The sequence below is a fragment of the Zophobas morio genome, unplaced genomic scaffold, assembly GCF_036711695.1.
Source record: "Zophobas morio isolate AGI-343-1 ecotype UQ-CSIRO unplaced genomic scaffold, CSIRO_AGI_Zmor_V1 ptg000017l, whole genome shotgun sequence".
In the NCBI taxonomy this organism is placed as follows: domain Eukaryota; kingdom Metazoa; phylum Arthropoda; class Insecta; order Coleoptera; family Tenebrionidae; genus Zophobas; species Zophobas morio.
This window is the reverse complement of record NW_026972122.1, coordinates 981,114-1,004,323: the sequence shown is the minus strand read 5'-3', so window position 1 is coordinate 1,004,323 and position 23,210 is coordinate 981,114. Positions and strand designations below refer to the sequence as shown.

General features: G+C 31.7%; 2 protein-coding genes across 10 annotated transcripts in view; one reads left to right on the top strand and one right to left on the bottom strand.

The window, feature by feature from the left end:
• Girdin (girdin) overlaps positions 1 to 10,568 on the bottom strand; it is a 23,664-nt gene extending 13,096 nt beyond the window's left edge. Inside the window, exons 1-7 of one of the 4 annotated variants that reach the window (XM_064057849.1) lie at positions 10,453 to 10,540; positions 9,042 to 9,258; positions 8,785 to 8,991; positions 1,027 to 1,236; positions 731 to 978; positions 579 to 660; positions 197 to 502 (exon numbers count right to left, since the gene is read on the bottom strand). In XM_064057849.1, the coding sequence (XP_063913919.1) occupies positions 197 to 502; positions 579 to 660; positions 731 to 978; positions 1,027 to 1,236; positions 8,785 to 8,991; positions 9,042 to 9,098 (1,110 nt within the window). In that variant the 5' untranslated portion in view covers positions 9,099 to 9,258; positions 10,453 to 10,540. Of the gene's footprint in view, positions 1 to 196; positions 503 to 578; positions 661 to 730; positions 979 to 1,026; positions 1,237 to 8,470; positions 8,712 to 8,784; positions 8,992 to 9,041; positions 9,259 to 9,393; positions 9,500 to 10,452 lie in introns of those variants that run through there. The other 3 variants (XM_064057848.1, XM_064057851.1, XM_064057850.1) reach the window with 3 other exon arrangements.
• On the top strand, positions 9,626 to 23,210 carry LOC135130470 (LIM and senescent cell antigen-like-containing domain protein 1). Of its 6 annotated transcripts, none has more exons than XM_064057856.1 (7): positions 9,626 to 9,733; positions 9,970 to 10,036; positions 10,951 to 11,067; positions 11,116 to 11,421; positions 21,694 to 21,952; positions 22,005 to 22,146; positions 22,196 to 23,210. In XM_064057856.1, the coding sequence occupies exons 2-7, from the start codon at positions 10,014 to 10,016 to the stop codon at positions 22,402 to 22,404; spliced, it is 1,056 nt and encodes a 351-aa protein (XP_063913926.1). In that variant the 5' UTR covers positions 9,626 to 9,733; positions 9,970 to 10,013; the 3' UTR covers positions 22,405 to 23,210. The 6 variants fall into 6 exon arrangements, with proteins under 6 accessions (XP_063913926.1, XP_063913925.1, XP_063913928.1 ...); XM_064057855.1 differs by lacking the exon at positions 9,626 to 9,733 and adding an exon at positions 9,775 to 9,868; XM_064057858.1 differs by lacking the exons at positions 9,626 to 9,733; positions 9,970 to 10,036 and adding an exon at positions 10,041 to 10,129.

Sequence of the window (23,210 nt, the reverse complement as noted above, 5' to 3'; positions counted from 1 at the left end):
AAATTTCTTGCATTTCGTTTTACTTCTCAAACGTGTCATATTTTTTGTATACAATTTTTTATTTTTTGGACCACCACTCTTTGTATTTTGTACATTTTACATTCTGTAGTGTATAAGAGATATTTTTAGGTTTTTACGTAATATTGTCATTCATAAGCGCCATTTTTAAAGTTAATAAAAAAATAAAAAAAATTACCAGCAAAATTTCGTTGAAACTCTGTTTACTAGCCAAAAGCTCCCCTTCAAGCTCTAGAACGTATTCTGCTCGTTGTCTAGCTCTAGCCAATTGCGCCTCTAACATTTCCCTCGTTTCCAACAAAACTTTATTGTCTTCTCGTAACTCGTCGACGCGAACTTTATAAAACTCCGCATCGGCTAATCTCTCCCTATACCGCTGGGTCTCGGCTTCCAAACGATCCACCCTTTCCACCCTTTCCCTCATTGCGTCCATTTCATCTTGATACACCTTCGCGCGTCGCGATTCCACCAACAAATCGCTATTCTAAAAAACATGACCACAATTTTCTGTTTAACATTATTATTATTATTATTATTATTATTACAACAAGAACACTCACCTCAGCTTTAAATTTAGCCACTAAGGCATTCGCGTGTTCAAGTTCTTCACGACATTCTGCCAAAATTTCCGTCTTTTCTTCCCTAAAAAAGAGTAGTGAGACAGAGATCCACACTAGCCCTCTTACTCTTCGCATTATTTATCAATACTTACAACTCTTGTCTCTGTTTCCTTAATCTGGCTTTCCAATCCGCCAACTCCACCGCCAGATGATTCGACTCCACCACCTCGATCGCCGAACTCGTTGGCCCGCCAACGCTGACTTCCTGACCCAAATCTGACATCCATTGGCTTAACAATTTGTCTCTTTCGGTCGTTAGTGTGCGAACGTGATTATACAACTTGAGAGACGACTGCTCGGACTGATCCAGCGTAAGTACGATGTCCTGATCATCTGTAACCTGAATTTCGAATGAAAACACTTTTTTTTATGTGTTTTTGCAACGTACCTGTTTAATACATTCAACAATGTCATGTTGAGTGTCCACTGGAAGCTCTTTTATTTTTAAAATGAAGTGTTCTTTGGTTGGACCTTGTACGGCGCAACCCAACAACAACAAAAGTAATAGTTTTAATTGTTGCAAGGAGACGTCTGAGCCCGGAGATCTACCCAGAGCTACACAGTCTGGTAAAGAAATTATAATCTGGCCAAGTTCTTCCTGGAAGGATTGAAATATTCACAATTAAACAAAATTGATTTCTCCTTCCAGAAACCGATGACGTCATCTCAAAATTTTGCGAATAACGTGTATTTTATACATGCATTTGTACATAGTCAAAAACGGCTTATCTCATTTGCATCAAATTCTGGGAACATTTAGGGCCGGTTGCATAAACGCAAATCAAATTTAATCTCTGATTAACTCCATAGTAACGATTGTTATTATCATAGTTACAATTGTTCTTAATCAGAGATTAAATTTGATTTGCGTTTATGCAACCGGCCCTTAGTATCACCATAGGTTAATATAGATGCGACATACAAGCTGATTCTGCAAAACCACCCTTATTGACACTAAGTGAATATTTTTTGTACTTATTTAGATGATTTTACATATTTCGTTTAACTAAGAATTAATTCTTTATTTGTGTTTTATACTAGCAAAACGTCTTAAACTAAGAATATTGTTGAAATCGTAATAACCCAATGGATTTTTTTCGGGAAAATGTTTTGGAAACACTGTGTTCTATTTTGTATGAATTTTTAAATGTTTTTAGTGACAATTTTTGTGGTTGCTTGCGATACACAAATTTAAAATGACGGAAAATTGAAAAATTGAGAAATCTAAAAATTCAAAAGATGAAGTAACGAAAAACTGAAAACTCGAACAATTGTAACAAAACAAAAAATGAAGAAAAGATAAATTGAAAAACTGAAGATACGAAAACGCGAAAAATCGGAAATCTTCAAAAGTTGAAATCCCGAAAAATTGAAAAATTTTAAACAGAAAAATCGAAAATTTGAAGACATGGAAGCTTAAAATGACGAAAAATTGAAAAATTGTAAATGGAAAGATCACGAGAAACTGAAAAATCGAAAATTAGAAAAAAGGAAAATTTAGAATGACGGAAAATTGAAACATTGAAGAGAAGAAAAATTCAAAAGATGAAATAACGAAAAACTGAAAACTCGAACAATTGTAAGAAAACAAAAAATGAAGAAATTACAAAAAAAAATCGGATAACTGAAAAATTGAAACATCGAAAAACTGGGAAATCGAAAAACCGAGAAATCGAAAAATCAAAAGATTAAGAAATCGTGGAGTCGATCAAAATAACGAAAAATCCAAATCTCGATAAATCGAGAAATCAAAAAACTTAAAAATTCGAAAAATCGAGAAATTGAGATCGAAAGATCAAAAGAACGAGAAATCGAAAAGTGAAGTCGAAAAATCGAAAAATAGAGAAATCGGCAAACAAAAAGTTAAAAGTTGAAAAATTGGAAAAGCGGAAAAATCAAAAAACAAAAAATTGGAAAACTGGAAAAACTGAGAAACCGAAACAGGGCAAAATAATAAATTGAAAAACTTATAATTCGAAAACCTGAACAATCAAATCTCGATAAATCGGGAATGAAAAATTAACAAATCGAAAAATTGAAAGATCAAGAAATATTGAAAAATTAAAATATCAAAAGATCGAAAAATCTAAAATTCAAAAATCCAAAAATTGAAAAATCGAAAAAGTAAAAAGGTAGACACATCGAAAAATCCAGAAGTCAAAAATAGAAAAGCCGAAGAATTGAAATATTGAAAAATCCTAAAACTGAAATATCTAAAAACTCAAAAATCGAGAAATCAAAAAAGTGAAGTCGAAAAGTAGAAACCTTAAAAGATCGAAAAATTGAAAAATGAAAAACCTGAAAAATCAAAAAATTAAAGAATTGAAAAACAGGAAAATCGAAACACTCGAAGGTCAAGAAATGGGAAAATCAAAACATCGATTAATTGAAAACTCGAAAAAGTGAGAGTTTATAAAAGTCAAATTTGAAAAATTAAAAAATCGAAAATTTGACAAAATGACAATTAAAAAACAGAAAATCTAAAATTGAAAAAAATCTAAAAATTTAAAATCTAAAGAATGCAAATGGAAAAATTGTGATTGGAGGGACGAAAAATTGAGAAATCGAAAGATCACGAGAAACTGGAAAACCGAAAATTAGAAAAAACGAAAATTTAACATGACCGAGAATTGAAACATTAAAGAGAAGAAAAATTGAAAAATCAATAAATTCAAAATATGAAATATCGAAAAACTGAAAACTCGAAAAATTGTAAAAAAAAAACAAAAAATTGTGAAACTTTAAATAAAAAACAAAAAATGAAGAAAAGAGAAATTGAAATATTGAAGATACAACAACGTGAAAAATCGGAAAACTTCAGGTTGAAATCCTGAAAAATTGAAAAACTTTAAATTGAAAACGAGAAATATGGTAAAATTAAAAAATCGAAATAAAATTAAAGGATTGAAATACATATCTACTATATTGAAAACAAAAAAAAAGACAGTGGATAAACTCAAATTGAAAAAGAGAACTTTAAAAACCGAATAACGAAAAATCGAGAAATCGAAACTCCCAAATTACAAAAAAAATCGGATAAATGAAAAATTGAAACATCGAAAAACTGGAAAATCGAAAAACCGAGAAATCGAAAAATCAAAAGATCAAGAAATCGTGGAGTCGAAAAGTCGAACAATTGAGAGACCGAAATAGACCAAATCGAAAAATCGAAAAGTTAAAAATTGAACAATTTATAAATTGAGAAACTGACAATCAAAATATCGAAAAATCCAAATCTCGATAAATCGAGAAATCAAAAAATTGAAAAAATGAGAGATTGAAAGATCAAAAGAACGAGAAATCGAAAAGTGATGAAGTCGAAAAATAGAAAAATAGAAAAATCGACAAACAAAAAGTTAAAAGTTGAAAAATTGGAAAAGCGGAAAAATCAAAAAACGAAAAATTGGAAAACTGGAAAAACTGAGAAACCGAAATAGGCCAAAATAATAAATTGAAAAACGTACAATTCGAAAACCTGAACAATCAAATCTCGATAAATCGGGAATGAAAAATTAACAAATCGAAAAATTGAAAAACAGAACATTTAAAACCAGGAAGTCGAAAAATCGAAAGATTAAGAAATATTGCAAAATTAAAATATCAAAAGATTGAAAAATCTAAAATTTAAAGATCCAAAAATTGAAAAATCGAAAAAGTAAAAATGTAGACACATCGAAAAATCCAGAAGTCAAAAATAGAAAAGCCGAAGAATTGAAATATTGAAGAATCCTAAAACTGAAATATCTAAAAACTGAAAAATCGAAAAATAAAAAAAGTGAAGTCGAAAAATAATTTTAAAAGATCGAAAAATTGAAAAATCAAAAACCTGAAAAATCAAAAAATTGAAGAACAAAAAAATCGAAACACTCGAAGGTCAAGAAATGGGAAAATCAAAACATCGATTAACTGAAAACTCGAAAAATTGAGAGTTTATAAAAGTCAAATTTGAAAAATTAAAAAATCGAAAATTGGACAGAATGATAATTGAAAAACAGAAAATCTAAAACTGGGAAGTCGAAAAATCAAAAGGTGAAGAAATCGAAACATTTAAAAAATTCGAAAAATCTAAAATTTTAAACATTAAAAAATCTAAAATTTAAAAATCGAAAAATTGAAAAATCGAAAAAGTAAAAAAATCGAAAAATCCAGGAGTCAAAAATCGAAAAGTCGAAGAATCGAAATATTGAAAAATCCCAAAACTGAAATATCGAAAAACTGAAAAATGAAAGAAAAACTAAATCGGGAAAACAAAACATTGAAAAATCGAAAAATTTAAAACGCCAATTGAAAAGAGAAAATCTAAAACCGGGAAGTCGAAAAATCGAAAGATTAAGCAACCGAACTATTGAAAAATCGAAAAAGTAAAAAAATCGACACATCGAAAACTCCAGAAGCCAAAAGTCGAAAAGTCGAAGAATCGAAATATCGAAAAATCGCAAAACTGAAATATCGAAAAACTGAAAAATGAAAGAAAAACTGAAAAATGGAAAATCTGGAAAATCCGAAAACTGAAATATCCAAAAACTGAGAATCTAAAAAATCGAAAAACTGAGAAATCGAAATCTTAAAAAAGTGAAGTCGAAATATCGAAACCTTAAAAAAATCGAAAAATTGAAAATCAAAAACCTACAAAATCGTAAGATCGAAAAATTGAATAATAAGTAAACTGAAAAATCCCAAAACTGAAATGTCCAAAAACTGAAAAATTAAAAAATTGAAAAATCGAAAAATCAAAAAAGTGAAACTGAAAAATCGAAACCCGAAAAAATTGAAAAATTGAAAAACCAAAAAACCTGAAAAATCAATTAATTGAAAAATCGACAAATAAAGAGTTTATAAAAGTCAAAAATTGAAAAATCGAAATTGAATAACAAATAGGAGTAAAAAAAATAAGACTGATTTTGTCAATTTTGACATTTTCCACCATTTTTCAACAGTTTCCGAAAATTAATTGATGACATTTTCTTGTTAATTTCAATTTCCATAAGTCATTTTCGAATACATTTCTACGGAACTTTCTACCGATTTTCCAAAATCGCTCAGAAGAAATAAAATTAGTAAAAAAAATCGACATATCAAAAAATCCAAGAGTCAAAAATCGAAAAGTCGAAGAATCGAAATATTGAAATATCGAAAAGCTGAAAAATGAAAGAAAAACTAAAAATGGGAAACTAAATCGGGAAATAAAAACATTGAAAAATCGAAAAATTTAAAACGAAAATTGTGAACAGAAAATCTAAAACCGGGAAGTCCAAAAATCGAAAGATTAAACAATCGAAAAATTGAAAATCGAAAAAGTAAAAAAATCGACACATCGAAAACTCCAGAAGCCAAAAATCGAAAAGTCGAAGAATCGAAACATTGAAAAATCCCAAAACTGAAAAATGAAAGAAAAACTGAAAAATGGAAAACCTGGAAAATCAGAAAACTGAGATATCCAAAAACTGAGAACCTAAAAAGTCGAAAAATTGAGCAAGCGAGAAATCCAAAAAGTGAACTCAAAAAATCGAAACCTTAAAAAAACTAAAAAATGAAAAATCAAAAACCTGAAAAATCGAAAAATTAAAGAATTGAAGAACAGGAATATCGAAATTCTCGAAAGTCAAGAGATGGGAAAATCAAAACATCGATTAATTGAAAAATTGACAGTTTATAAATGTCAAATTTGAAAAATTGAAAAATCGAAAATTTGAAAAAACCACAATTGAAAAACAAAAAATCTAAAACCGGGAAGTCGAAAAATCGATAGATTAAGAAATCAAAACATTTGAAAAATTCGAAAACTTGAAAAACTGAAATATCGAAGAACTGAAATGAAAAATTGAGAAATCGGAAAATCTAAAATTTCAAATATTGAAAAACTACAATATCGAACTGAAAAATCTAAAATTTAAAAATCAAAAAATTGAAAAAACGACAATTGAAAAACAGAAAATCTAAAACCGGGAAGTCGAAAAATCGAAAGATTAGGAAATCGAAACATTTAAAAATTGAAATATGGAAGAGATGAAACGAAAAATCGAGAAATCGAAAAATCTAAAATTTTAAATATTGAAAAATTAAAATACCAAAAATTGAGAAATCTAAAATTTAAAAATCGAAAAAGTAAAAAGTCGACACATCGAAAAATCCAGAAGTCAAAAATGGAAAAGTCGAAGAACACAAATATTGAAAAACCCCAAAACTGAGATATCGAAAAACTGAAAAATGAAAGAAAAACTGACGAATCGAAAAACTGAAAAATTCCAAAACTGAAAATCTAAAGAATCGAAAAATTGAGAATCAAAAAAGTGAAGTCGAAATATCGAAACCTTAAAAAAATCGAAAAATTGAAAAATCAATAACCTGCAAAGTAGTAAGATCGAAAAATTGAATAACAATTAAACGGAAATGTCCAAAAACTGAGAAATTAAAAAACTAAAAAATTGAGAAATCGAAAAATGAAAAAAGTGAAGTTGAAAACCCAAAAACCTGAAAAATTAATTAATTAAAAATCGACAAATAAAGAGTTTATAAAAGTCAAAAATTGAAAAATCGAAATATTTCGAAATCGTAAAATTGGAGAGAAAAACTGAAAACCGAGAAATTGAAAAATTGAGACATTGAAGAAATGAAAAAAAAAGAAACTCAAAATCGAATAATTAAAAGGTTAAAACAATTGAAAAATCGAAAAATTGTAATATTGAAACCTGAAAACCCTGATTAATTAAAAATCGAGAAAGTGGAAAATTGAAAAAACGAAAAACAAAAACTTCTATAAACTAAACAATCAAAAATACAAAAAAAATTAATTTCATAATCCAAAAATTTTAAAATCAAAACAGGAAAACTAAAAAATTAAGAAATTGTAAAAATTGTAACAAAACAAACGACGAATCACTGAAAAACCGAAAAATTTTAAAACCGAGAAATCCAAGACTTGAAAAACTACAGAAACTGAAAAATCGGGTAATTGAAAAGCCAAGAATTGTACACTTGAAAAAAAATCCTAATAATTGTTTGAATTAAGTGAAAATTAAAAATCGGGAAATTTAAAAATGAAAACGTGATAAATTTGTAACATTGACACCTGAAAACGTGATAAATTGAAAAATCGAAAAAACGAAAAATTATAAAAAGACGGAAAATCGAAAAATTAAAAAGCAACTTGGAAAATTGCAAAATTAAAATATGTGCAAATTAAAAAATCGAAACATACAAAAATTTTACTGAAAAATAAAAATCATAATGAAAGTCGAAAAACTAAAAAATCGAGAAATCGAAAAATATAAAAACGAAACACGGAAAAATCGAAAAATTGTAAAACTGAAAAATCAAAAAATTAAAAACTGAAAAATCGCAAAAGAAACATTGAGAATCTGAACAATTTAAAAATTGAGAAATTGAAGAACTCCAAAAATAAATAAACTCAAAATCGAATAATTAAGAGGTCACCAATTGGAAAAGGAAAAACTGTAACCTTAAAAATGAAAAAGCTGAAAATCTAAAAAACAGAAAAATCAAACAATAGCAAAATTGAAAATAAAAATAGAAAAAAAGAAACTTGAAACACCGAGAAATTTAAAAATTGTAATAAAATTTTCTAGAAATAGAAAAATCGACAAATTGTAAAATCCAAAAGTTGAAGAATGTCAAAATAAACATCGAAAAACTGTAAAATTAAAAAATCGAAAATTGAAAAAAATTAAACATACTGAACAATAAAAAAACACTGTGACGCTTCTCTACGTTCTATGGTATCACAGCAAACTAATATATTTCTCCCTACTAAAATGTTGATGACGTCATCACAAAACTTACGAAAATCTCACTTGACACAGCATGCTTTTTACCTGTGGCTTGATAATCCACCATTTTAACTTATCATAAAAAATAAAATTCAAAAAATCAAATTTTATCATTTATCTAAGAAATTGGATTGTTTGATCATCAAAGGTGAGAAGTTCTGTTCATTTTTTTTATAGATCCATTATAGATACTGTAACAATAACCACAATGGTACTGTAATCCTAGAATTTCATGGAAATTAGATAAGCTGTTTTCTGAAACAATGGATAGAATAAATGGGTCCAAGGTTATTTCTGCAGTTGCGTTGGCAAGTGTCACTGAAAATTGAAAAATATGTGGATTCCTTGACTGTGATTACCTCATAAATATTTTTGATGTTGTGAATGATGCAGCTGAAGATTTTTATCCTTGCAAAAGTGATGTTAACGCCTGGGAAATTTGAAAACGTTGGTACTGGCTGCAGTGGTTCCGGGTCTATTTGTAAAAGAACTTCTGTAATTGGAGACCCATCGAAGAACGTTTCATAAACCTGTAGCGCTTCTGGCTTTTTGACACAGGTAGCCAGCTGAAGTACCATGATTCAGTAAAAAGTACTTAGGCGCTTTGTAAACTTACCCATGTGACTAATGGGCCTGCCAAAAATTCCTCAATTGCTGTAGAAGAAGCTGCCATTTTATAAATAATAAAACTAAACCACCACTACAGATCTGCTAAGTTTTATCCCCATTGTTTGCGTCAGTTCCATTCATTTTAAACCAATTAGTGCAAGTCGCTGGTAAATTAAAAAATGAGGGAGTTCCCGGTGAAGGTCTTACAATATTCACACAGTTTCCTGCAAACATGCAAAGAAAAAGAATAACACTCACGTCGATTTATTTGAAAAACAAGTGGCTTTTCTTTCAATAAACCCCGGATTTTACACTATTGGAGAAACGAAAACAGTTATTATTCACAAAGATGAACTCACCGATTGTTCACCCATCAAAACATTACCCACAAGGTATAAAACATCAAACAAAGCACAACAGCTGCACTGCACATGACAGGTTGACAGCACACAAAAGACGTACGTTTAAACTACCACCGTAGGTTGATCGGTGAGTAGGTTAAAAGTGAAAATTGGGTGCCCCGCGTTGCCAAATTTCGAAATTTGGGGTACTTGTCAAATTTGGCACAAAAAAAAAGCACACTTATAAAATAATAATTATTTGTAATAAGTTATGTCAAATTGGAAAAAATTACAACCGTGTGTGATTAAAGTCGCCCACATCCGCTACAAACCAACGTGTTTACGTTTCCTTTAAATGGTAATCCAAGCAATCTTTGACGGGATTGGTACAACCCATGTTACGTTAAACGTCGGTCTCGGCTAGCGCGATTGTGGTCACAGTTTTGGCCCTAAGTGGGTCAATAATTTTTGAGTGATTTAAATTAAGATAAAAGTAAGAACCGAGTGTGAAGACAGCCACCATTAATTGATGTTGTTTGATGTTGACACACTTTCGTTGACAATATTTACCAAATTTTTCATTTTGGCTTTCAGCCCTTGTCAATCCTGTGTAATAAGTAGGACTACGAGCAAAGAAAATGTCGCCGATTCCAATGCCAGGGTAAGTCACTTGTAATTAAAAACAAAAAAACATACACAACACCTAAAATTGGGCGTTGACCAGCGCTAGACACAGCTTCTGTGGCAAGACAAGGTAATATTTTAACAAATGATTATCATGGGCGAAATACCTGGGTTAAATCTAAGGTTATATTACACTGTACATTGTGTAATAATTACAATTATGACGAAAGCGAAGCCTTTGTTACATGTTTGTTAAATTCGCCATTTATGCATGTTTTACAATATGTGGTCAAGTTTTAATCATTATCAAAATATATGATTCATTATTACAGGACCTCGCCTATTAATAGAAATTAAAGATTTGTAACAATTTTACCAGTTTTACAGACACAATACCCTTGAAACAAAGGTAAAAACAAAAATGTGTTGTTTACAGTCGTGAAAAATACGTACCCGACATCCACACATCCTGTAAGCAACAATAATATTTTAATTTCACTTTAAACACAAATAATATAATATTTTTGCTGTTAAATAATCCATAGTGTGTGTTACGTTCTAGCGTCAACATTTCTAATGTTAGTTGTTCTTGCGTCTATATTGACACTATTGTATTATCTCCCTTTATCGCTGATAATACCTGATAGGAGTTAATACGGTTAAAACTAGCCGCAGGAAGTGATCTAAAAAACCCGAATAAATCATGTTCGCGATGAAGGATATGTCCCCCAGTATCCCATCCTTGGGTGACATTACGGAAAGCAAACTCTTCCAGAGGAGGGCTGACTCAAAAGAGGAACTGTCTTCGGGGTACCATGCCTTCGAAAGCGTCGACTACGACAACTACGAAACAATCACGAAATACTCCCAGAGTCACGTTTCGCGGTACTCCATAAAACGTTTTCGACACTGCAATGTACAATGTTTGATTGTTTTTAATTTTGGTTGCAGGGTCACCACCAACATGCCCCTGGACAACATGCTGTGTGCCCGCTGCGGCGACGGGTTCGAGCCCCATGAGAAAATCGTCAACTCGACTGGGCAGTTGTGGCATCAACAATGCTTTGTGTAAGCCACAGATTTTTACTGATGCAGTTGATAGTTTGGACTTTTTAGCTGCGCCCAGTGCTTCCAGGAGTTCGAGGACGGGATTTTCTACGAGTACGACGACCGGAAGTACTGTGAGAGAGATTTCCAGATTCTGTTTGCTCCCTGTTGTGGCAAATGCAACAGTTTCATCATCGGGCGGGTGATTAAGGCCATGAATGCCAGCTGGCATCCGGAGTGCTTCCGTTGCGAGATGTGCGAGACGGAGTTGGCGGATACTGGGTTCATTAAGAATGCGGGAAGGGCGTTGTGTCACGAATGCAACGCTAGGGTTAAGGCCATCGGGACGGGGAAACATGTGTGCCACAAATGCCAGTAAGTTTGTCTTTTTAGTGTAATTGTTAGGTTGGATTTGTACAGTTGACGTCCACGGTAACTACGATTTTAGAATCATTTGTGTTTTCCCAAAACCCTTGGCAACAAAATAACTTGAAATAACGTTTAAAAAATAAATTGCTCTACAATAATACTGATATTTGCGGAAACGTTACTTACCTGAATTTTTGTTCAGCAAAGCATTTGAGAAATGAAGAAAATTTGTATTTTTTAAATGACAGTAGCAATTATTTTGACGTTTCTCTCTCTTTTAACGCCTACTAGATACAGAATCATTTAAATCAGCTTACTCGATACCCTTACAAGAAATTATTATTATTAATAATAAATGATTATTATAATTTTCAGCGCGCCAATAGGTGAAACAATATAAAAATTATATAGGGCGTTCATAAATTGTTCATATGTTTAAATTAAGCACTCATTATTTCGTCTCCTAAGCTTATTTTAAATGTCAATTTGTTGTTGCCAACTGTTTAATTGGTTGCATAAACTGCATTAAAATTGAAAATCACTAAATAATTTGATTCATAAAAAGTAAAAAATTGGCCGAAGGTTGTTCCATGCCTGCAATAACTTCAAAACGTCTGCAAGATTTCAATACATTCGGTTTTGCAGTTCTTGATTTAATCAATAAATTAATAAAAAGGCATATTTTTTTGTATCATCCTGTATAAGCAAATAAAAAAAATATGAATCCTAATGCAATAATTTCAAAAATGTGCGGCATACTTTATTGAACGTTAAAAAAAAATAAAATAAAAAAAAAGGGGGGGGGCGGCTGGACGGGGCTAGTACTTGCTAAGATAAGACTTATTTTGGCAAATAACATACTCTCTGAGAAAAAAAGGGTGGGTGGGCGGGGCTAAACTTGCTAAGATAGGACTGAACAATATTAAGAGAAGTCACTGGAACGAAGAAGGGATAGTTGGGCGGGGCTTCTGCTTGGTGATAAAAATAGAAACAAGGTAAATTTAGCCCCCCCCCCCCCCCCAACTCCTTTCTCCATTTAACTGACTTATTTTATTTAGTGTAAAATGGAAATTGAAAAATAACAGTATTGCATTCCCAAAATTTCTGGGAAAATGAAGTAACATCTGTGTTACAATCTTTTGTGAAGAAATAAAAGTACGCGCTTTTCGCATACAGAGTGTTTATGTATTTTAAATTATTACAATTTTCAAACATCGATATTTCGGTTTTTGTAAATAGAACAGCCTGTATGTTATTACTGTATTTTATTCTATTGTTTTGTTGTTTTTCTTTTTTGTTAAGTATATTTTCTATATTTAAAGCTAATAGTTACTACGATTTTTCTTTGTTAAGAGACACATCGACATATTAGAGGAATAAGAACAAAAAATAGAATAAAATGCAGGATGTTCTATTGAAAAGCCGGAAATATCGATATTTGAAAATCGTAAAGTTTTAGAATTTTTTATAAACACTTTGTGTATTAAAATTTTACGAAACGTGGCAACGTCGCATATGAATTTGAAAAATAAACTGCAGTTACATAGCCTAGGAAGAGACCAACGAAAGTATGTAAACATATATGGGGCGTTTCACTTAAAAACCAAGTTGTGTGTTACACATTAAAAACAGAACACTGTGTAGTAAAAAATAATTTTAAGGTATAGTCCTTCAAGAACCATACAACTTTGGTATTTGCCTTTTTGTTGTATCGCTTAGTGACTCACCCTGTATATATAAGGTTTTGAATACTTGACAGTTGACACTTTGTTATTCGTAGAAAACTTTGATAAATCCAAAACAACAAAAAAATATGTATTTAAATCCACTGGCTGTCTCTGGAGCATAAACGGCATTTATTAAAAACTTTTTTAATATGACATAACTAATTTCTTGTAGAGTAAAAATATACAGGATGTCTCAAAAGTCTGGTAGCAGCAGAACTCATTTAGAGCTCTGATTGTTTTTGGAAATTTACTGAATGCACATTTTTGCTTTTTTATACCTACATAAAACGATCAAAATTCTCAACTGCGCCTTATTTAAAGCTGGAAATTTGGAATTTTGCAAAAGATTTTTCAATTGTCTTGGAATTACATTTGAAGGTGTTTAACTTATTTATATTTATAAAGATTCAATTTATAATTTTTTTTATTTTCTTATATTTTTCAAATGAAACACCTGTATTTTATAACTAGTTGGAGCTTATCGCTAAGTAAGTTTTCCTTGAATATCAGATTTGATGAAGTTTAAACTGACAGTTTTTTGAAAATTAAACTTCGAAAGTACAGGATGCCCATTTGAAAAATATGAGAAAACTGGCATTCTGCAACTTTAAACCTTGTTTAAGTTTACCCACGTCAATAAGATAACTAAGTTTCATAACATTCCAAACTCCATCTTTAAAAATAAAATAAGTCTTAATTTTTTCATAAAGAAGCTAAAATTTGTAAAAATATATTAATTCTTTTGTTTAGAAAAATAAAACTCAACTAAGAACGCTTTACAAGACTAATAGAGACAAAATCAGTCTTATCTTAGCAAGTACTAGTCCCGCCCACCCGCCTTCTATTTTCTGAAAAGGTATGTCGTTTGTCAAAATGCTAGTATTTGCTAAGATAAGACCAATTGGCAAATGACATAATCCTCTGAAAAAATAGAGGGTGGGTGGGCGGGGCTAGTCCTTGCCAAGATAAGACTAATTTTGGCAAATTACATATCCTCTGAGAAAATATGAATGCAATGATAGTATCGACTCATCATATTTTGGATATTTTAGATAGGATTTATTCGACAAAATTTTGAGCCAACGTCATCAATTTTTTGGAGGGGATAAGCAAATATATTTTGATTAAAAATTTATTATGCCTATCATAACTTTAAAATGTCTGCAAAATTTCAAAGCATTCGTTTTTGCATATTCAAAATTAAATTGCAAAATGTTTTATAATTTTGATTTGTTTCCAAAAATCTGGACGTTATTTTATACAATTTAAAAACAATTTTCTATGTATAATTTTGAAATGACGTCATCACATTATTGGTAGGGATGATTAGAGAAATTTTAGTCAGCGTTTTACCATCTACGTGTTTTGTTGTTGGAATTTTGCAAAGCATTTTTCACGTGTCTTTGAACTAAATTTGAAGACTGTTTTAGCTTATTTATAATTACAGTGATTGAATTGAATTGAACGGTTTTTTGAGAATTCAACTTCGAAAATGATATAAAATACAGGATGTCCCATTCGAAAAATATGAGAAAACTGGCATTTTGAAATTTTGGTTACCCTGTATAAATAACTTTATACCTCGTTCAGTTTTATTGACTAAGTATAATAAAATAAGTTGAGTAAGTTTCATATAACATTCCAAATTCCATCTTCAAAAATTAAATAAGTCTTAATTTTTTCATAAAGAAGCTAAAATTTGTAAAAATATATGAATTCTTTTGTTTAGAAAAATAAAACTTAACTAATAACTTTTCAACATGGAATACCTTGTATATTTCAAAATAATTGTAAATTGTATCTCCAAATGGGTTTTGTCACTATCTTTAAAAAATTGGTCGAAAGTTGTTTCAACAGACCTTCCCTCGTTCCTGAAGTAGAATTAAACATAAAAAATAAACACCCAATCAGATTTAGGAATTTAACTCGAACTATGGAAATTTGCAATATAACACCTTTTAAATTTAACAAGTTTTAACAAGATTAAATAGAGGCAAAATCAGTCTTATCTTAGCAAGTACTTGCCCCACCCACCCACCCCGTATTTTCTCAGAGCATGTTATTTGCCAAAATAAGTCTTAACTTAGCATGTACTAGCCCCGCACACCCGCCCCCAATTTTCTCAGAGGGTATGTTATTTGCCAAAATCAATCTTATCTTAGCAAGAACTAGCCCCACCCACCCACCCCCTATTTTCTCAGAGGATATGTCATTTGCCAAAATTAGTCTTGTCTTAGCAAGTACTAGCCCCGCCCACCCGCCCTCTATTTTCATAAAAGGTATGCCATTTGTCAAAATGCTAGTATTTGCTAAGATAATAGTGATTTTGGCAAATGACATAATCCTCTGAGAAAATAAGGGGTGGGTGGGCGGGGCTAGTACTTGCTAAGATACGACTGATTTTGGCAAATGCCATACCTTCTAAGACAATAAAGATAAATGGCAAATTACAAATTCTCTGAGAAAAAAGGGGGCAAATCTAAAAAGTATGAATGCAATGATAAATCATATTTTGGATATTTAAGATACGATTTATTCTGCAAAATTTTGAGCAAACGTTTTGATTAAAAATACAAGATTTTAAAGCATTCGGTTTTGCATATTCAAAATTAAATTGCAAAATGCTTCATATTTTCGACTTTTTTTCCAAAAATCTGGACGTTTCGGGTAAAAACTCAAGACGGAATCATAAACTACATGTGTAGGACTATGTTATTTTATACAATTTAAAACCCATTTACTATGTACGATTTCGAAGTGACTTTATCACATTATTAGTGGGGATGATTAGACAAATTTTAGTCAGCGTTTTACCATCTATGTTTTGTTGCTAGATCAACTTGGAAAAATCTTTTGAGCTTTTAGTGTTTTATTTTTTATAAATTTGAAAGTCTTGAGTGTCATAGTGGTTTTTTTTTCGGGGAATTCTTGGGTACCCATGGTTTATTATTTTGGGAGCCTATGAAATTTTTTTTGTAAATTCTTTAAAACAATTTTGGGGGACTTTGGTGTTCTATTTTTCGAAAATTCTGACCTGACCTGTTTTTGAGATAATACGGAACACCGTGTTTTTTTTTAACAATCTTGAGGTTCTAGGTATTCCTGTTTGTAAACTATTTGAAAGTGCTTTGGAGCCTCTAGTGTCTTTTTCTTATAATAATTTAATTAAATTTCTTAGAGGATACGTCATTTGCTAAAATCAGTCTTATCTCATCAAATACTAGCATTTTGACAAATGACATACTTTTTAAGAAAATAGAGGACGGGTGAACGGGGCTAGTACTTGCTAAGATAAGATTTATTTTGGCAAATGACATATCCTCTGAGAAAATAGGAGGCGGGTGGAAGAGGCTAGTACTTGCTAAAATAAGACTTATTTTGGCAAATAACATACCTTCTGAGAAAATAGGGGGTGGGTGGGGCCAGTACTTATTAAGATAAGATTAATTTTGGTAAATGGCATATCCTCGAAGAAAAAAGGGGTGGGTGGGCGGGGCTAAAACTTGCTAAGATAAGACTGAACAATATTAAGAGTAGTCACTGGAACGAAGAAAGGAAGGGTGGGCGGGGCTTCTGCTTGCTCATAAAAATAGAAACAAGGTAAATTTAGCCCCGCCCACCTGCTTTCTCCATTTCACTGACTAATTTTATTTAGTGTAAAATGGAAATTGAAAAATAACAGTATTGTATTCCCAAAATTTCTGAAAAAATGAAGTAACATCTGTGTTACAGTTGTTTTGGAAGAAACAAAAGTACACGCTTTTCGCATACAGAGTGTTTATGTATTTTTAATTATTACAATTTTCAAACATCGATATTTCCGTTTTTGTAAATAGAACAGTCTATATGTTATGACTGCATTTTATTCTATTGTTTTGTCCTTTTTCTTTTTTGTTACGTATATTTTCTATATTTAAAGCTGATAGTTACTGCGATTTTTCTTTGTTAAGAGACACATCGACATATTAGAGGAATAAGAACAAAAAATAGAATAAAATCCAGGATGTTCTATTGAAAAGCCGGAAATATCGATATTTGAAAATTGTAAAGTTTTAGAATTTTTTATAAACATTTTGTATATTAAAATTTTACGAAACGTGGCAACGTCGCATAGGAATTTGAAAAATAAACTGCAGTTACATAGCCTAGGAAGAGACCCAACGAAAGTATGTAAAGATATATGGGGCGTTTCACTTAAAAACTAAGTTGTGTGTTACACATTAAAAACAGAACACTGTGTAGTTAAAAATAATTTTAAGGTATAGTCCTTCAAGAACCATACAACTTTGGTATTTGCCTTTTTGTTGTATCGCTTAGTGACTCACCCTGTATATATAAGGTTTTGAATACTTGACAGTTGACACTTTGTTATTCGTAGGAAACTTTGATAAATCCAAAACAACAAAAAAATATGTATTTAAATCCACTGGCTGTCTCCGGAGCATAAACGGCATTTATTAAAAACTTTTTTAATATGACATAACTAATTTCTTGTAAAGTATAAATATACAGGATGACTGAAAAGTCTGGTAGCAGTAGAACTCATTTAGAGCTCTGATTGTTTTTGGAAATTTACTGAATGCACATTTTTGCTTTTTTATACCTACATAAAGCGATCAAAATTCTCAACTCCGCCTTATTTAAAGCTGGAAATTTGAAATTTTGCAAAAGATTTTTCAATTGTCCTTGAATTAAATTTGAAGGTGTTTAACTTATTTATAATTATAAAGATTCGATTTATAATTTGTTTATTTTCTTATATTTTTCAAATAGAACATCTGTATTTTATAACTAGTTGGAGCTTATCGCTAAGTAAGTTTTCTTTGAATATCAGATTTGATGAAGTTTAAACTAACAGTTTTTTGAAAATTAAACTTCGAAAGTACAGGATGCCCATTTGAAAAATATGAGAAAACTGGCATTCTGCAACTTTAAACCTTGTTTAAGTTTATCCACGTCAATAAGATAACTAAGTTTCATAACATTCCAAACTCCATCTTTAAAAATAAAATAAGTCTTAATTTTTTCATAAAGAAGCTAAAATTTGTAAAAATACATGAATTCTTTTGTTTAGAAAAATAAAACTCAACTAATAACATTTTACAAGACTAATAGAGGCAAAATCAGTCTTATCTTAGCAAGTACTAGCCCCGCCTACCCACCCTCTACTTTCTGAAAAGGTATGTCATTTGTCAAAATGACAAAAAATTTTGGCAAATGACATAATCCTCTGAGAAAATAGAGGGCGGGTGGGCGGAGCTAGTACTTGCTAAGATAAGACTGATTTTGGCAAATTACATATCCTCTGAGAAAATATTAATGCAATGCTAGTATCAACTCATCATATTTTGGATATTTTAGATAGGATTTATTCGACAAAATTTTGAGCTAACGTCATCAATTTTTTGGAGGGGATAAGTAAATATATTTTAATTAAAAATTTATTATGCCTATCATAACTTTAAAATATCTGCAAAATTTTAAAGCATTCGCTTTTGCATATTCAAAATTAAATTGCAAAATGTTGTTTTATAATTTTGATTTGTTTCCAAAAATCTGGACATTTTGGATAAAAACTCAACACGGAGTCATAAACTACTTGTATAGGACTGTTATTTTATACAATTTAAAACCAATTTTCTATGTATAATTTTGAAATGACGTCATCACATTATTGGTAGGGATGATTAGAGAAATTTTAGTCAGCGTTTTATAGTGAACCAAGAGTTATAAGGTTATATGGCCATCATAAAATCATCCCATTGTGTCTAAGTTAAGTTGTTTACAATAGAAAAGGTTTTAGGGTCGTAAATACCGTGTCCACTGCAGCTCGACCGGCTCTTGTGGTTTCGTTCAGGGGCGGCTTTCACTAAATATGAAAATCCACCACTCCACTATTTCTTTACTACCTGCAGCCGCTGAGGGTTCCGAAATAACCACTCGCTTTGAAAGCCGGCCCTGTTAAATATGAGCAAGAAATGTTTAGAAGATGATTTATTGCCAACCGGTAAGCTTAGTGCGAACCACACAAAGGGGGTATTTATTTGCGGTCAACTACTTTTATGATGGCCATATAACCTTATAGGTCTTGGTTCACTATACCATCTACGTGTTTTGTTGTTGGAATTTTGCAAAGCATTTTTCACGTGTCTTTGAACTAAATTTGAAGACTGTTTTAGCTTATTTATAATTACAGTGATTGAATTGAATTGAATTGAATTGAACAGTTTTTTGAGAATTCAACTTCGAAAGTGATATAAAATACAAGATGTCCCATTCGAAAAATATGAGAAAACTAGCATTTTGAAATTTTGGTTACCCTGCATAAATAACTTTACACCTCGTTCAGTTTTATTGACTAAGTATAATAAAATAAGTTGAGTAAGTTTCATATAACATTCCAAATTCCATCTTCAAAAATGAAATAAGTCTTCATTTTTTCATAAAGAAGCTAAAATTTGTAAAAATATATGAATTCTTTTGTTTAGAAAAATAAAACTTAACTAATAACTTTTCAACATGGAACACCTTGTATATTTCAAAATAATTGTAAATTGTAGCTCTAAATGGGTTTTGTCACAATCTTTAAAAAATTGGTCGAAAGTTGTTTCAACAGACTTCCCTCGTTCCTGAAGTAGAATTAAACATAAAAAATAAACACCCAATCAGATTTAGGAATTTAACTCGAACTATGGAAATTTGCAATATAACACCTTTTAAATTTAACAAGTTTTAACAAGATTAAAAATCAGTCTTATCTTAGCAAGTACTTGCCCCGCCCACCCACCCCGTATTTTCTCAGAGGATGTCATTTGCCAAAATAAGTCTTAACTTAGCAAGTACTAGCCCCGCCCACCCACCCTCAATTTTCTCAGAGGGTATGTTATTTGCCAAAATCAGTCTTATCTTAGCAAGAACTAGCCCCACCCACCCACCCCCTATTTTCTCAGAGGATATGTCATTTGCCAAAATTAGTCTTGTCTTAGCAAGTACTAGCCCCGCCCACCCGCCCTCTATTTTCATAAAAGGTATGTCATTTGTCAAAATGCTAGTATTTGCTAAGATAATACTGATTTTGGCATATGACATAATCCTCTGAGAAAATAGGGGGTGGGTGGGCGGGGCTAGTACTTGCTAAGTTAAGACTTATTTTGGCAAATGCCATACCTTCTAAGACAATAGAGGGCGGGTGGGCGGGGCTGGTACTTGCTGAGATACGACTGATTTTGGCAAATGTCATACCTTCTAAGACAATAAAGATAAGACTAATCTCTGAGAAAAAAGGGGGCAAATCTAAAAAATATGAATGCAATGATAAATCACAATTATAGCCTCATCATATTTTGGATATTTAAGATACGATTTATTCGGCAAAATTTTGAGCTAACGTTTTGATTAAAAATACAAGATTTTAAAGCATTCGGTTTTGCATATTCAAAATTAAATTGCAAAATGCTTCATATTTTCGACTTTTTTTCCAAAAATCCGGACGTTTCGGGTAAAAACTCAAGACGGAGTCATAAACTACGTGTGTAGGACAATGTTATTTTATACAATTTAAAACCCATTTACTATGTACGATTTTGAAGTGACGTTATCACATTATTAGTGGGGATGATTAGACAAATTTTAGCCAGTTTTACCATCTGTGTTTTGTTGCTAGATCAATTTGGAAAAATCTTTTGAGCTTTTAGTGTTTTATTTTTTATGAATTTGAAAGTCTTGAGTGTCGTAGTGGTTTTTTTTTTCGGGGAATTCTTGGGTACCCATGGTGTATTATTTTGGGATCCCATGAAGATTTTGAGTTAATTTGGAGACCCCGTGTTGTTGTTTTTTGTTTGTTTTTTTTTTGGAATTTAAAGGAATGTTGAAGTTCTAGGTATTCCTGTTTGAAAAGAATTTGAAAGTGTTTTGGAGCCTCTAGTGTCTTTTCTTATAATAATTTCATTAAATTTCTTAGAAGGTACGTCATTTGATAAAATCAGTCTTATCGTAGCAAGTACTAGCCCCGCCCGCCCACCCTCTCGTTTCTTAGCGGGTATGTCATTTGCCAAGATCACTCTTATCTTAGCAGGAACTAGTCCCCCCCCCCACCCACCCTCTCTTAGAAGATATCTCATTTGCCAAAATCAGTTTTATGTTAGCAGAAACTAGCCCCGCCCACCCACCCTCTTTTTTCTTAGAACATATATATCATTTGCCAAAATCAGTTTATCTTAGCAGATACTATCCCCGCCCACCCACCCTCTTTTTTCTTAGAGGGTATCTCATTTGCCAAAATCAGTGTTATCTTGGCAGCTGCTATACATGATATTCCTAACATAAAGACAAAATTTGACAACAATCGGCCCAGTACTTTCGGAGATTATTTGTCCAATAAAAATCGAGACGGCAGACAGACGAACAGACAGATAGACGGAAAATGGAAGACCCACATTTTCGCATTGTACAAGTTTCGTCACGTCAAAATGGCCACATTACAAAACTTGCTAAACTTGAATGGCGTATTTGTACAAAAAAATCTGCTACATTATAAATTTCCTCATTTCAGTGGTCTCATCGACGACAAACCCCTGAAGTTCCGGGGCGAAATGTACCACCCGTACCATTTCAATTGTACCAACTGCGGCGTCGAATTGGATTACACAGCCCGCGAAGTGAGAAGCCGGCCTGGGTTTGCCGCCAACGACATGAACGAGCTCTACTGCCTCCGCTGCCACGATAAAATGGGCATTCCAATTTGCGGAGCCTGCCGAAGACCAATCGAAGAGCGCGTCGTCACAGCCCTGGGAAAGCATTGGCACGTCGAGGTACCCAACACACCTCAATCCAATACTCACCACAATAATTCCGAATTTCCAGCACTTCGTCTGCGCTAAATGCGAAAAACCATTTTTCGGCCATCGCCACTACGAGAAAAAAGGACTCGCGTATTGCGAAGTCCACTACCACCAGCTTTTCGGAAATCTGTGCTTCGTCTGCAACCAGGTGATCGCAGGAGACGGTACGTGTTTTTGACAGCCCGTTCTGTCAAATTATTGTGTATGTTTCAGTTTTTACGGCCCTAAATAAGGCTTGGTGCGTCCACCATTTCGCTTGTTCTGTATGCGACCAGAAAATGAACCAGAAGACCAAGTTGTACGAGTGCGACTTGAAGCCGGTGTGTAAAAAATGTTACGAGAAGTTTCCGACAGAACTGCGCCGAAGATTGAAGAGGCAACATGAAGCGCAGCCGTTGCGCAAGCCGCAAACGCCGACGTAAGGTGTGTTAGCACAAGGTCATGGTCGGTTTTAATGAGATAGTAACTTTTATTTAATCATTTTGACCAAGGTCTACAGACACGTGTTTGTAACATTTTCATTATTAAGTTATTAAATGTATTTCAATTCCAGTGTTTGAAAAATATATAAAAATATATATTTTGCTTTCTTAGGTTAGATTCTTGCTTGAAATGATTTAATAAAACGAGTAGAGCGTGTTTTAAATCCTAATAGTTAGGATTCCCCATTTACCTTTATTAAGAAAGTATAAAATATAAAAACATGTAAATATAGCAGAATCAAAAAATATATGAAAGCTCTGTCTGTAATTCCGTATCGCTACTATATTTGTTTAGTCGTTTGGAACTGGGGGATCGTCAATGTTTAACTAATGTAAAAAATATATATTTGATTTATAATAATTAATAAGTTAACAAATATTAATTTATATTTTCCATACAAAGAATTGCGTTTATACAATCTTTCATAGTCGTATTTGTATTTACTTTGTAGGTTTTAGTTTTTTTATTAGATCATGCAAGTTCTACTTTTTTCGACAAAACTCTGTATTTATGTCTGCAAAAGTATAAGTATTTATGTCTTAACACAGACCTTATAGTACTTTAGCTACCCGAATGTCTGCCTTTTACCTATAGTTAAATATATGAAAATAAGGTGCCTTATTAATGTTGCTTCCATTTAAGATTTTACAAGATGGTTTATTTTATTTAGATGTATTTTATATACTCTATGCTAATATTGTGTGTCATAAAACTGTAACCAATAAAATATAATCTGTTTGCGGTA

Coding starts and splice junctions, on each gene's coding strand:
- LOC135130470 (XM_064057854.1), top strand. CDS start 10,703: ATGTTCGCGATGAAGGATATGTCCCCCAGTATCCCATCCTTGGGTGAC. Junction 10,885..10,950: donor TCCCAGAGTCACGTTTCGCG/GTACTCCATAAA, acceptor TTTTGGTTGCAG/GGTCACCACCAACATGCCCC. Junction 11,422..21,693: donor CATGTGTGCCACAAATGCCA/GTAAGTTTGTCT, acceptor TCCTCATTTCAG/TGGTCTCATCGACGACAAAC.